General features: G+C 43.2%; 2 protein-coding genes across 12 annotated transcripts in view; one reads left to right on the top strand and one right to left on the bottom strand.

The window, feature by feature from the left end:
* ST3GAL5 (ST3 beta-galactoside alpha-2,3-sialyltransferase 5) overlaps window positions 1-15,535 on the bottom strand; it is a 1,112,943-nt gene that overhangs the window by 971,384 nt on the left and 126,024 nt on the right. The gene's annotated exons all lie outside the window — the stretch shown is intronic.
* Window positions 4,902-15,535, top strand: part of NAGK (N-acetylglucosamine kinase) — a 48,316-nt gene continuing 37,682 nt past the window's right edge. For 2 of the 11 annotated variants that reach the window (XR_013622446.1, XM_068106499.2), the window contains exon 1: window positions 4,927-5,087. Coding sequence is in view for 2 of the 11 variants with exons in the window: in XM_068106499.2 (XP_067962600.2) it covers window positions 5,059-5,087 (29 nt within the window). In the remaining 9 variants the exon portion in view is untranslated. Of the gene's footprint in view, window positions 5,088-5,198; window positions 5,454-15,535 lie in introns of those variants that run through there. The other 9 variants (XR_013622445.1, XM_068106501.2, XR_013622448.1 and 6 more) reach the window with 8 other exon arrangements.

Raw genomic sequence — 15,535 nt, 5'->3', positions numbered from 1 at the left:
CTCCATACTTTTTCTTAATCGTTCTATTTAATGAATCCCGCCGGGTGCGTACATAATAAATACATGGTACATAATCGCCACCTCGATAATGCATAAGGCAAATCATTATTACTAGCCGAAACCCGTGGAACATCCACGGAAGGGAGGATGTGGTGTATGGATAGTGTGCCATTATGGATGGCATAGGGGAGCGCTCATGGGATCTTCTTCTTCCGTTAAGCTCCAATTTTTTCTCTAAGTTAAGTCCAATCAGTCCTCTCTGCTCGAAGTGCTCAGGCCATGCCTTCCCGCTCTCATACTTTTATTTCCGTTCGGTGTAGAAAGAGATTGACATATCGTTCGTCTGTTTCAGCTCGTTATCTTTAAGCTTTCTTACGTCTCGCCACCTGCTACACCTCTGAGTTACGAGGATTTATGCAACGCACCCCGAGTATTGCAACGTCACTCCATTTAACTTTATTAAAATGACGATAAAGACGTTTCCTTATATATCCTAATTTAAAATGTTCAAGGGAATAAAAAGTCCATTTGGTTCACACCACCCATGTTCACACCACTCGACTGTCCAATCAGCGGACGGCTCGCTTCGCCTTCGCCCAGCAGTCGCCAATACGATGGCGTTGTAAGATGGCGTCGTATCGGCAGTTAATCGGATGCTTTTGGGCCCCAACGTCGGCTAATTCAGATTTTTCGAGTATGGCTGTACGTGATAAACAAAGAGCGCGGTTCGTAGATCGTAAATCCACGAGTGCCGTCGGCATCGGGTCACTGGGTGCGGCATAAAAGGGATAACAAAGTCGAGTCCTTACGCTATTATCTATATAATAATACCGTAAGGACTCAACTTTGTTATCCCTTTTATGCCGCACCCAGTGACCCGATGCCCACGGCACTAATGGATTTACGATCTACGAACCGCGCTCTTTGTTTATCACGTACAGCCATACTCGAAAAATCTGAATTAGCCGACGTTGGGGCTCAAAAGCATCCGATTAACTGCCGATACGACACCATCGTATTGGCGTCTGCTGGGCGAAGGCGAAGCGAGCCGTCCGCTGATTGGACAGTCGAGTGGTGTGAACATGGGTGGTGTGAACCAAATGGTCTTTTTATTCCCTTGAACATTTTAAATTAGGATATATAAGGAAATGTCTTTATCGTCATTTTAATAAAGTTAAATGGAGTGACGTTGCGATACTCGGGGTGCGTTGCATAAATCCTCGTAACTCAGAGAGGTGTAGCAGGTGGCGAGACGTAAGGAAGCTTAAAGATAACGAGCTGAAACAGACGAACGATATGTCAATTCCTTTCTACACCGAACGGCAATAAAAGTATGAGAGCGGGAAGGCATGGCCTGAGCACTTCGAGCAGAGAGGACTGATTGGACTTAAGCTCCAATTTTTTCTCTTTAAGTTAACGGAAGAAGAAGATCCCATGAGCGCTTCCCTATGCCATCCATAATGGTACACTCTATCCATACACATCCTCCCTTCCGTGGATGTTCCACGGGTTTCGGCTAGTCATTATTATTGCTCGTACACCTACTCCCTATGAAGTGGCAGGAAGGATCATGTTATTATCCTCTGTGGGGTATATAGATTACAGTAGATCTATGCTCAGGTCAGTTCATTGTGGTGGGTGCTATAAGCATAGAATGCCTTAGGGATGTCGGGATTCCTCCAGATTTCTGTCAGTTTGGTGTTAAACAGCAGTAGTGATTGTTTCAAAATGTAATCAAATGTGTTTGTGGTTCATAATATTTTTGCTTCTGGTATGGTTGCCCCGTGATAAGCTATTTATTGACATTAACACAACATTTGTCCAACGAGGAAAAAACCCCTTGGGGAGGGGGGATATTATTTGGGATCCAATCCTTCCAGGATGGGGTACTTTGGTTGGTTTTGTTCAGATTATTATTCCGTATGATTTTTGCGGGTCTGTGCAGGTTCATTCCATTTTAAATTCATTTTCTTGCCAACCGTTGGTCTGATTAACACAATTTTCACTGGATTATGTCGACTCATATAGTTTTTCTCGTGATAATTTTGACGTCTTAGGTCATGTGGTAAGGGCACCCTCTTGGAAAAACTTTGGACCGATATCTCCAAAAGCCTGCCATGGAAAATAATGAAATTTGGCTCATCAAGTACTACACGTAGGGAATAAATGCTGTTAACAATGATGTCATTGATGCCCTCATTTTAACGTCATAAATTGATAAGTACAATGCTTAATCCGATCAGTTTGAAATTTATAGAACATGATCTACGCAACAATATTAATGGAGAATGTAAACTGCGGACGTCATAGGTCACGGTTTGGCTGCCATCTTGGATTGAACATAAAAACTTTAAAAATCGACTCCTCCAGAACAGCTGGACAGATTGAGTGGAAACTTCACACATTTTCCACAAACTTTTTCCCAGGGTGTTCACAAATAAATCGTAGGTCACATGATCTGGCAGCCATGTTGGATCTAATAAAAATAAATGTTTTTTTTTTTTTGGTGAAACCACAAGGATTTAAGTCAAACTTCATAAGTATGATCTAGTCGTCAAGGTATCATGTTTAAAATGATCACATGTTTAAAATTTCAATGGGATCAGTCGCGCACGTTCTGACGGTCTGAATTTTAAAAACATTTTAAGAAAAAGGACGTCATGGGTCAGGTGTCCAAACCGGGACAGAACTCATAACTGTCCTCGGTTATAAAGTGGCCCGTCAAGTTACTGTTAATATTGTTTATCATAACGTTAATATTATGCTATTTTCATTGGTGTTACTTTTCTTATTAAAAACCGCCTTGGAAAATGCCATGTTAAGTTATCTTAATACGGATATACACCTCAACACGGATCTGGCCCAATTCGGAAAACTCCCGGTGGGAACGAAGTTGCTACAACTTCCATTGTGTGGCCCTCAGTCATCCTGTCAAGTTTGGTTGTGATTGGATAAGTAACGACAATGTATCACGGTCAAAAAAAGTCAGACAGACAGACACTAAATTGCATATTTTAGTATACTAGGGCATGCCCGTACTATATCTATATCTAAAATTATATCCCCCCCTCTATTTACATGAAATGGTTTGGTTCATGAAATGTTTTGGTCCATTCGCAACGCCAAAGCGAACGGCGAACGCTTTACATGAAATGGTTTGGTCCATGAAATGTGTTGGTCCATTCGCAACGCCAAAGCGAACGGCGAACGGCTTGCGAGTACAGTGACAATCCCCCCCCCCCCCCCCCCCCCTCTATTTAGATGAAATGGTTTTTATTAGTTTTAAAACATAGTTTAACGCCAACATAGCGGCAACATAGTTTGCAAACGTGAAATAAATGAATACGCTCTCAAATGTGCCATCCGAGGCAGAGTGTGTCCGCCACGTTCGGCACACGCGATAGCTCGCTGCTCTCTGATTGGTTGAATCGTTTTTTGGACATAGCTCGGTAAGTAATTGTCCGATTAATATGAAACCTTGAAAAGGCACATCCTCGGGTCCCCAGCAATATACCTGGCAAGTTAAAAGTATGTCGGACCCGTGGTTGTCGAGAAACAGCGGTCACAGACAAACGTACAAACAAACAAACACACAGAGATTACTGGAATTATAGATAGACTAGGGCATTGCCCGTACTATATCTATATCTAAAATTATATCCCCCCCCCTCTATTTACATGAAATGGTTTGGTCCAAAGCGAACGGCTTGCGAGTACGGTGACAATCCCCCCCCTCTATTTACATGCAATGGTTTGGTCCAAAGCGAACGGCTTCCGGAGTTTGGTAAAGAAATCGCCATCGCGTGCACAAACGCGCAGGAAAGCGAATGAATCGCAAATTCGGTTTTATTAGTTTTAAAACATAGTTTAACGCCAACATCGTTTGCAAACGTGAAATAAATGAATACGCTCTCAAATGTGCCATCCGAGGCAGAGTGTGTCCTCCACGTTCGGCACACGCGATCGTTCGCTGCTCTCTGATTGGTTGAATCGTTTTTTGGACATAGCTCGGTAAGTAATTGTCCGATTAATATGAAACCTTGAAAAGGCACATCCTCGGGTCCCCAGCAATATACCTGGCAAGTTAAAAGTATATCGGACCCGTGGTTGTCGAGAAACAGCGGTCACAGACAAACGTACAGACGTACAGACGTACAGAGATTACTGGAATTATAGATAGATAATGATAATGAAATGTCGGATATTTGGGCAAGGATAGAAAAACTTTTCTATTTATATGGGTGTAATATATAAGTTTCCTTGTAAGGAACTTCAACACAGGAGGCCAGTGGGCTCCTCGGACTGTGCAATGGTTGTTTGTCTGTGCTGCATCTTTATGAGCATCATCCAACGAAGCAGCAGGTGCCATTTTTAGGTCATCTCGCCACGATTCTCAGAGATGAACTTCTACTCATAGTTATAAAATGGGTCGTGATGTCCGTCCAAGAACTTTTGGCTATTTTTTATACTCCTCCCTTATCCCCCAGGTGGTTTTTCTGAAACTTGACATGAATACAAAGCATTATCCCGCACAATCGTTGAGGTTTCGATTTTTCGATTTCAGAAAATGAGGTTCCCAGGGGTGGTTGCCCCACTCCCTCTAAATTGGAATCACTACCCGGCTTTTATTTACTGACTGATTGCTCTGAAACCTGATACAGCCCTCCTACTTAATGATCCGCAGGATCGCTCGGTCTTCAATGCTTCAATTTCGTATCAGGGGTTCCCAGGACAGGAGTCCCCCGCCAAATCTGTAGTGGTCTGAACTACAACCTCACGAGACTCAAAGCGGGCACTCATCAGAGTTGAACAAGGGTTCTACTCGTTTATCTGAACTCTAAAGTGCACCATTTTAAAGAATTGTTTTATAATCAACAATAAAAATTTGGGCGGTGTATAGTGATGCATACGCTGTTCGCTCAGATGATGATTATTTTTTCTTTCATGTTTCTTCGACTCACATTTTGTGTTACAGATTTTATCAAGTAGTTCTATAGGCGTTGTGTTTGCGTGAATTATCCTTTTAGAAAGGCCGTGCACATAATCCATTGGACAGGAATGGCGCGTTTGTATGGAGGCATTGAGGGGTAAGATGGAATTCTTTTCATTTTCATACGATACATCCAAACCCCACCACGCATCTCGCCTAATGCTGCTGTATGTCTAATCCAGTCGTGTACACTGTACGTGTCAGAGCCACTGTATACTGTGTAATTCGCCCCCACACCCGGTGCACGGGTCGTGTAAGAGAAGTCGTTCTATGTAGATTGTAGTCTCATCACAGATAAAATTTTCTTTGTCATAACAAACCGCCATAGCTTGTAGAATATGAAGCTATGAGTATGAGGTTCTTTGCATCGTTCTCACTTCCGCGTACGTCATGGATTTTTAACTGGTAATTGAGGGAGCCAATCTAAAGAATAAGAATCTTTGTGAGGACGCCTTTGTAAATTGTAAGTTTCAGTTACTTCCGCAAACTTCAGGATCACTTGAAAAAAAAATGTAATTCAGCCTCCACGAACGTAATATTTGGAGTTTTCATCCACTACTACTACCACCACCTCCTCCACCACCTCCTCCACCACCACCTCCACCACCACCACCACCTCCACCTCCACCACCACCACCACCACCTCCACCACCACCTCCACCACCACCACCACCTCCACCACCACCACAACCTCCTCCACCACCACCATCACCACCTCCTCCGACACCTCCACCGACTCCGACACCACCACCACCACCACCACCTCCTCATTGGTCTACCATTTACACGAATGAGTTTTACCGCACTTGCTGAGAAGCTATTCTCATTCTCTCCTACAGCATTCTCTCCTTGTGTGTGGTGCATGCCATTGTTGTTGTCGTCCCTTTGTTGTCCTTTTGCTCGATCCATTTATCCCAACCACTCCTTTTCTTCACTCCAACACCTTCACTTCACCCCAACCATACTCCTTATCTTGCCTTCTGCCCCCCTCCTTCACCTCCCCTCAATCCTTCCTTCACTTCCCCAATCCCTCCAACTCTTCCCCTGACCCCTCCTTCACTTTCCCCCAACCGCTCCTTCACTACCCCCCTCCCCAACTCTTCCTTCTCCACCCAACCCCTCCTTCACTTTCCCCCAACCCTTCCTTCACTCTCCCCCAACCCCTCCTTCACTTCCCCCCAACCCCTCCTTCTCCTTCACCCAACCCCTCCTTCACTTTCCCCCAACCGCTCCTTCACTTCCCCCCAACCGCTCCTTCACTTCCCCCCAACCCCTCCTTCTCCTTCACCCAACCCCTCCTTCTCCTTCACCCAACCCCCTCCTTCACTTTCCCCCAACCGCTCCTTCACTTCCCCCCAACCGCTCCTTCACTTCCCCCCAACCCCTCCTTCTCCTTCACCCAACCCCTCCTTCTCCTTCACCCAACCCCCTCCTTCTCCTTCACCCAACCCCATCCTTCTCCTTCACCCAACCCCTCCTTCACTTGTATGTGTTCATATGTAGGGTTCTTTTTATCAGTTTGATGGGTATTTTCTAAGGATAACCTGATTGGCTTTGTTTCCAAGGATTAGTTTCATTCGTTTTTGTTGAGTGTTTATAAGGACAGAATTAATATTAAGGTATCCTCCTTTATGATATTTGTGTTTGTTGAATGCCACAAGTAATCTTTTGCGAGATGATCACACTTCAAATTTTACATTGTAATTATCGTACAATCTCATAGTAAGGGCATTTTATGAGATATTTCACAAATCTGTTAACTAAATTGTTACCAAAAAATTTCTTCACCAATATGTTTGTAAAGGTGTGTAATAACATGTGTTAAAATGTTGAAGTTCAACTCCCGTGGGAAACCCAGAAAAAAAACTGTTGAATTCGGGTACCGAAAAATTATTTTCTAGAATTTTTTTTTTTTTAAATCGGCCCTTAAGTAACTTATGAGGGGTCAAATAAGGGGTTTTCATGATTCTGAGTTGATTGTTAACATTTATATTTTCACTTTTACATTTACACACAAAGTAGCTTTTATTTCACATACATATATAATACTCGAGTTATTTCTCATTCACAATGTCAGAAGTTTCAACAGTCATTGTCTATGTCTTCTTCAGACTCAACAACATCATGACTGCAGTTTCTGCATGTAATGCCATTACAGACTCCACAGGCTGAGATGCACGTGACCCCATTCTTCTTGCAGCTGCATCACCGGTTGCTGCAATCTCCATGACAATTACAGCTCGTGAACTGCAATAGCTCCTCAGGAGCCGTGGGGTCCAGTGTTGTAACTGGCTCATACCCATGCACACCTATTGTCCATCCATAGTCACTGGGGTTCAGAGACATGCTCTGTAGAAGGATCCAGTCCCGGGTCTGCAGGTAGGCACGGAGTGAATGTTGTGCAGCTGCACCCTCTGTTGGAGGTAGAGTCTCTGGTTTGATCACTCCTGCCGCTGCCTTCCTTGAGAACATGTTGTACCGAATTTCACCCAATGTAGTATCTCGTCCATGGTAAATGAGGAGTGGCTGATCATGAGCCAGGGAGGAGGAAAGCTCAGCGAGGGGGAGAAACATGATCGCGTTCGTTCCTATCTGTTTCCTGTTCGTAAATGGAATAATCTTTACTTCAGTTCCTCTCAGGATCTTAGCTTTGTCGAGTGCCTTCAACTTCACCCGGGGGAAAGCTGCTGTTGTCTGTGGATCTGGCAAAGGTGGTGCCGGAGAGGTGACTTCGATCCAACCCATTGAGTGAAAGGGAGTGTTTCCATGAATAGAGACAATGTTTAAATCTATATTGTCTCCAACAAACTGAGTGACTGCATTGTTTGTTTCCCCAACCTCCATAAAGACCACCTGATCATTACTTGACAATTCACTTTCACTGGCTGGCACTTTGGCTGTCATCACTGATTGATCCTCAAGCACAGCATCAACCGCAACCTCATCATTGATCTGTTCATCGGTTTCATCCACAATGGTGTCAAGAGTGCCAGAAGTATCTGGAACATCATCTCCACTCCTACTATTAAGGAAGCAGTATTTGTAGTTTTGTGTCTCTGTGTAAGACTCAGTGTATCCCAGCCGGTGGAACTTGTTGAGCATCCATTTTGACCCAAATCTATGATCAAGTTGTATGGCAAGCCCCATTTGGTGTGGCAATACTCCAGACCGAGGTCGACAGGCCTTAATAAAATTCTGCCCCCAAACGGCAACTCTTTCGTCTGTCTTGACAATCGGTCTCAAGAACATCTGAAGGCTTGCAGGAACAAGTGTCAGCTGACTATCGATGTCAGTCATACTGTGTGTGGTGGGGTATGACTTTGGACCTAAATCAATCAAGGCAATATCATTGGATATGAACTTGAGTGCCGTCTTTATGATCTGAGTCTTCTCATCTCCATGGTCAAGATTAGCATGATGCACTCGCAGAATATTGTCGGTGCCATCTTTGAGACAGAGTACATCTGCCCTTCTTTCCTGTGTTGTGCAATACAAGGTGTCTTCGTATTTCTCTAGAAGTTTTATCTTTAGCCAATGCTTTGAATAAGAAAGGCTCTTCTCTGGTAACTGATCAAACTCCTGCAGCTTTTCATGGACTTGGTCCATGTTCATTACCCCATGCTCTAATTCTGAGTCTAACCATTCGTAGAATTCAATAAAAACTGCCTCTCGCTCCTCATCAATACTCCTCTGTCCTCTCTTCCTTTTTCCTTCCTCATCAGTCTTGGACAAACTGTCACCTCTCGCAAACATAAGTTTGCATCGCAAATGGTACAGTGTTTCTTCTGCTACCAAGTCGTTGATCCCTTCCAGGCGTCCAGTGACTTCAGTGCCCAAGTCATCCCCGCGACCCCGTGCTGTCTTCAGCAAGCTTGCCTTCAGTGTATCTGCAGTCAAATTATCTGGCACTCTGTATTTCTTTCTAGCTTGTGCTGGATTATTTTTGTAGAGCTGGGCTGGTTGGTTGCAAAGAATGCATACATCCTTATACAGGAGGTCAACTGACTGTGATCTTCTAGAACTGCAGCCAGTTGATGAACTGAACTCACAAGTAATGCGTCTTCTCTTCAACTTTGATGACTCTTTCTCTGCCTTTGATGCTTGAGCTGACTTCTTGGTGGTTGCAACAAAGTTGTTGTACAGATCATTTTTACACTTCTGGTGGTACCTCAGTTTTCCTTCCTTTTGAGCCTCCTTCATATGTTCCACAACAGTAACATTTTCGACAGTTTCTGCTTGTTTCAATAAAGTTGAGTATCCCTTTGGAGTTGCCTGTATGAGCCTTTCAGCTGGTGTATCCGAGCGTGCACAGATGAAGCAATTGAGCACAGGTGGAGTAACGTCTTAATCCATATTGCTAGACTCCATGTCCTGCAAAGTAGAAAATGAGATATATTTAGAAATTATTTTTCCACAAAGGAGTGTCTGTGGTGAAATATAAATGTTAACAATCAACTCAGAATCATGAAAAACCCTTATTTGACCCCTCATAAGTTACTTAAGGGCCGATTTTAAAAAATAAAAATTCTCGAAAATAATTTTTCGGTACCCGAATTCAACAGCTTTTTTTCTGGGTTTCCCACGGGAGTTGACCTTCAACATTTTAACACATGTTATTACACACCTTTACAAACATATTGGTGAAGAAATTTTTTGGTAACAATTTAGTTAACAGATTTTCATATGTTTCCCTTACTATCAGTGGATATTTAGCCCCAAACCAAACCTGGTTGTTACCTGTACAAGACTTATTACATGTACAAAAATTAAAAAGAGGATGTGATTGATGGATGTACGAAGTAGTTAAAAGTTAAGATGTCACATTCCTGGGATGTAAATTCCTGGATTCCTGGATGTGTCCTGGGAAATAGATGGATGTTATCGACATTATAACAAGAATACATATAATTATCAATGTAGGTGAAATTGTACTTGATCTGAATTTCTGCTAAGTATTAAACACTAAGAGATTATTTCCTTGTAATAAATTTGTCAAAGGTTGTTTTTTTCTTTAAGTACACCTATCGCTCTAAATAAACATCCCCAAAATTCAAGGACATACATTTGAAAAATGTGATATGCCCATGTTTCTTTTTTTACTTATTTTTTTGTATACAAGATCGAGGCTCGTATAAGAGCGAACATTGATCACAAAAAGACAAACTGACACATAAAACATTGAACATATGATAAAGGGGGTGGAAGACAAGATGGAGAGCAGGGACATCGGGAGATCTGTTGGGGGGAGGAGGCATGGGAAGGGGGGAGGGGTGGGAGAGGTTAAAAAAAAAAAAAACGAAGTCGGTATTTCAAAAACGTGGATCTGGGGTGAATTAACAGGGGTAGAAAAGATCAAGGTTTTGGATGTTACGTTATGGTGAACACATTGAGATAGTTGCCAATTTGAAAATCATTGCATTGTCTCTGGGGACATTTATTTAGATCAGTACATTAAGTCGAAAGTACATGTACATGATTTCTTAATGATGGTTAATTAACGATGTTTTTTTTGTAGGATGATGGATGATTCATAAATAATTATGGTGCATTTTTTGAAGCATGGTGCATTTTTTTCAAGGATGGTGAATTTTTGAAGCATGGTGCATTTTTTGAAGGATGGTGCATTTTTGGAAGGATAGTGCATTTTTGGAAGGATGGTGCATTTTTGGAAGGATAGTGCATTTTTGGAAGGATGGTGCATTTTTGGAAGGATGGTGCATTTTTGGAAGGATGGTGCATTTTTGGAAGGATGGTGCATTTTTGGAAGGATGGTGAATTTTTGGAAGGATGGTGAATTTTTTGAAGGATGGTGCATTTTTGGAAGGATGGTGCATTTTTGGAAGGATGGTGCATTTTTGGAAGGATGGTGCACTTTGGAAGGATGGTGCGCTTTGGAAGGATGGTGCATTTTTTTGAAGGATGGTGCATTTTTTTGAAGAATGGTGAATTTTTTGAAGAGTGGTGAATTTTTTGAGGGATGATGAATTTTAGAAGGATGGTGAATTTTTGAAGGATGGTGAATTTATGAAGGATGGTGAATTTTTTAAGCATGGTGCATTTTTGAAGGATGGTGCATTTTTGAAGGATGGTCCATTTTTTTGAAGGATGGTCCATTTTTTTGAAGGATGGTGCATTTTTTTGAAGAATGGTGAATTTTTTGAGGGATGATGAATTTTTGAAGGATGGTGAATTTTTGAAGGATGGTGAATTTTTGAAGGATGGTGAATTTTTGAAGGATGGTGAATTTTTTAACCATGGTGAATTTTTTAAGCATGGTGCATTTTTGTCGGATGGTGCATTTTGGAGGGATGGTGCATTTTTTTGAAAGATGGTGCATTTTTTGAAGGATGGTGCATTTTTTGAAGGATGGTGCATTTTTTGAAGAATGGTGCATTTTTTGAAGGATGGTGCATTTTTTTGTAGGATGATGGATGATTCATAAATTATGGTGCATTTTTTGAAGCATGGTGCATTTTTTTCAAGGATGGTGAATTTTTGAAGCATGGTGCATTTTTTGAAGGATGGTGCATTTTTGGAAGGATAGTGCATTTTTGGAAGGATGGTGCATTTTTGGAAGGATGGTGCATTTTTGGAAGGATGGTGCATTTTTGGAAGGATGGTGCATTTTTGGAAGGATGGTGCATTTTTGGAAGGATGGTGCATTTTTGGAAGGATGGTGAATTTTTTGAAGGATGGTGAATTTTTTAAGCATGGTGAATTTTTGAAGGATGGTGCATTTTTGAAGGATGGTGCGCTTTGGAAGGATGGTGCGCTTTGGAAGGATGGTGCGCTTTGGAAGGATGGTGCATGTTTTTGAAGGGTGGTGAATTTTTTTGAAGAATGGTGAATTTTTTGAAGAGTGGTGAATTTTTTGAGGGATGATGAATTTTAGAAGGACGGTGAATTTTTGAAGGATGGTGAATTTTTGAAGGATGGTGAATTTTTGAAGGATGGTGAAATTTTTAAGCATGGTGCATTTTTGAAGGATGGTGTATTTTTGAAGGATGGTGTATTTTTGAAGGATGGTGTATTTTTGAAGGATGGTGCATTTTGGAAGGATGGTGCATTTTGGAAGGATGGTGCATTTTGGAAGGATGGTGCATTTTTTGAAGGATGGTGCATTTTTTGAAGGATGGTGCATTTTTTGAAGGATGGTGCATTTTTTGAAGGATGGTGCATTTTTTTGAAAGATGGCGCATTTTTTTGAAAGATGGTGCATTTTTTGAAGGATGGTGCATTTTTTGAAGGATGGTGCATTTTTTGAAGGATGGTGCATTTTTTGAAGGATGGTGCATTTTTTTTGTAGGATGATGGATGATTCATAAATTATGGTGCATTTTTTGAAGCATGGTGCATTTTTTTGGATGGTGAATTTTTGAAGGATGGTGAATTTTTGAAGGATGATTTTTTGAAGGATGGTGATTTTTGGAAGGATGGTGATTTTTGGAAGGTTGGTGCATTTTTGGAAGGATGGTGCATTTTTGGAAGGATGGTGCATTTTGGAAGGATGGTGCATTTTTTGAAGGATGGTGCATTTTTTGAAGGATGGTTTCTTTTTTTTGAAGATTTGGATTTATTTTGAAGATTTTCTGAGATTTGGGACATGGAATGTAGGGACAATGACAGGGAGATCAAGAGAAGTGGTGGAAGTATTGGTCAGAAGAAGAGTGGACATATGTTGTGTGCAGGAGACGAGATGGAAGGGAAGTGGTGTGAGAATGGTGAAGGGTAGGCAGGGACAGAAATACAAGTTTGTGTGGCAAGGGTGCTCGGAGGGCGTGAATGGTGTTGGTGTCCTGTTTTCTGAGGAGTTTGTGGACAGTGTGGTGAGTGTGACTTGAGTGAGTGAAAGGTTGATGGTGAAAATGATGATTGGAAAGCTCTTGGTGAACATCATCTCGGGATATGCTCCGCAGGTTGGTCGGAGCGATGAAGAGAAGGACATGTTCTGGTGTGCTATAGAGAAGCTGATGGAAAACGTGAAAGATGAGGAAGTTGTTTTGGTAGGAGGAGACCACTCTCTGCCGCTCCATTCCTCTTCCCTCAGATCAGCAGTCTGCAGCCTCCTCACTCTCTGAAGACTTGGACAAAATCACAGACTGGTCAAACAAGTGGAACATGTCTTTCAATCCTGACAAATCTCACACTCTTACTATGTCTCTCTGAAAAGATCGACTGGACAACCCTCCCATCTACTTTCTCAACAATCCTCTCCAAGAAGTTCTGTCGCTCAAGCTTTTGGGTCTCACTATCTGCCATGATCTTTCTTGGGAAAACCACATTTCAAATCTGGCCTCCAAAGCCAGTCGCCGACTGGGCATCCTCCGTCGTGCGAAGTCCTTCCTCGGCACACCTGAGCTCCTCACCACATACAAGGCTTTCATCCGCAGCTCAATGGAATACTGTTCTCCCCTATGGGCCGGTGCTCCTGCCTCACACCTAGCTCGGCTTCACGCTGTTGAAACCAAAGCTTTCAGAATTATTGGAATCTCCCGCGATGAAGCTATCTCTGAGGGCCTTTCACTCACTCACCGCAGGCAGGTAGGTGGTCTTTCTGTCTTCTACCGACTCCTTTCCGGCCTTGCACCCCCAGCTCTCTCTGTGCTCTGTCCCCCAAATATTCCTACAGGTCGCACAAGATCTGCCAGCAACCCTCTGATGGTTAAACTGCTGAAATCTCGGCTCTCTGCTCACCTTCACTCTTTCATTCCTCTTTTCTCCCGCCTCTGGAACAAACTCCCTCACTCCCTTCAATCCCACTCCTCCCTCCAGGTCTTTAAAACAGCTGTTCACCACCATCTCTTATCTTCCCCCATCCAAAACCTTGATCTTTTCTACCCCCGCTAATTCACCCCAGATCCACCTTGTTTGAAATTCCAACTTCTTTCCTGGAAGTCCTGGCAGTGTCCATATGTTTTATACCTCTCCCACCGCCCCCTTCCCATGCCCACCCTCCCCCCCCCCCCCCCAAAGCCCTCGCCCTCTCTCAGATCTCTCGATGTCTCCATGTCTCTCGGTCCCTGCTCTCAAATGTTGTGTTTGTGTCCTCCCCCCTCTCTCCCCATCTTGTCTACCGCTCCCGATGTTTTATGTGTCGGTTTGTCTTTCTGTGTGATTAATGTTCGCTCTTTCACGAGCCTCGGTCTTGTATACAAAAAAAAAATACCAAAAAATAAAAATAAAAAATGGACATGTGGGAAGGAGTATGGACGGTTTTGAGGGAGTTCATGGGGGTTACGGATATGGTGTGAGAAATGGAGAAGGTGAAAGGATTTTGGAGTTTGCTGATGGAGCTGAATTGTTGATTTGTAATACTCAGTTCCAGAAAGAGGATAATAAGCTTGTTACATACACGTCAGGTGGGTCGACGACAACCGTTGACTACCTGATGGTGCGTAGGCGAGATAGGGGCCACCTCCGGGACACAAAGGTGATCCCGGGGGAGGAGGCTGTTTCACAGCACCACTTGGTTGTCTGCGACATAAGGGTGAAAGGTGCGAGGAGAGCTCGGTGGGTGAAGTACCAAACGAGAATGAAGGTGTGGAGGCTGAAAGAGGTGACAGTGAGGGAGGCATTAAAAGAGAGGCTGCGTATGGTGGAGGATGATATGGTTGAGCTTGAAAGTGGTTGGATGTCAATGAAAGATAGTCTGTTGGGAGCCGTTGGTGAGGTATGTGGATGGACAAAAGGACCACCGAGGCACTCGGAAACATGGTGGTGGGATGATGAAGTTGGAAAGAAGATTGACGAGAAGAGAAAGAAGTTCAAGGAGTGGCAGAAGGCGAAGGGTATGGGGGCAGAAAAGGCAGAGCATGAAAGTTATAAGGCAGCCAAGAAGGCTGCAAAGAAAGAGGTCGCAAAGGCACAGGAGGCATGCAGGAAAATGTTCGGAGAACGCTTGGATTCGGAAGAGGGTCAGAGAGCGGTATTCAGGATTGCAAAGCAGATAGCGAAAGAGAGGTGTGATGTGATGGAGGTGAGTTGCTTGAAGGATGAAGTGGGACAAATCATTGTGGACCCAGATGGAATTAAAGGAAGATGGAAAAGATATATGGAAATGCTGTTGAATACAGAGAATGAATGGGATGACAACATAGAGAGTAACCCAGTTTTAGGACCGGCAGAGAAGATAACTGAGAAGGAAGTTGAGGAAGCGATAAAAGCAATGAAGAGTAGAAAAGCGGGAGGGCCGACGGGAGTTGTGGGAGATATGTTGAAGGCAGCGGGAAATTTGGGTGTGAAGAGAATGACAGAGATCTGCAATCTGGTGGTGAAAGAAGGCCGCATTCCAGTGGATTGGGAACTGAGTACCCTCGTCCCTCTATACAAGGGGAAAGGTGACCCTCTGGAATGTGGCTCGTACTGAGCGATAAAGATATTGGAGCATGGAATGAAGGTATTGGAAAGGGTGATGGACAGGAGGATAAGGAAGAAGGTGAAGATCGACGAAATACAGTTTGGATTTATGCCAGGAAGAGGAACGACAGACGCTCTCTTTATTGGGAGGCAGTTGCAGGAGAAGTACATGGAGAAGAGGAAGAAGTT

Source organism: Myxine glutinosa, chromosome 2 (genome assembly GCF_964187855.1).
Source record: "Myxine glutinosa chromosome 2, kmMyxGlut1.1, whole genome shotgun sequence".
NCBI classification, from domain to species: Eukaryota; Metazoa; Chordata; class Myxini; order Myxiniformes; family Myxinidae; genus Myxine; species Myxine glutinosa.
Note: the sequence above shows the minus strand (reverse complement) of the source record. Positions and strands in the feature narration are given on the sequence as shown.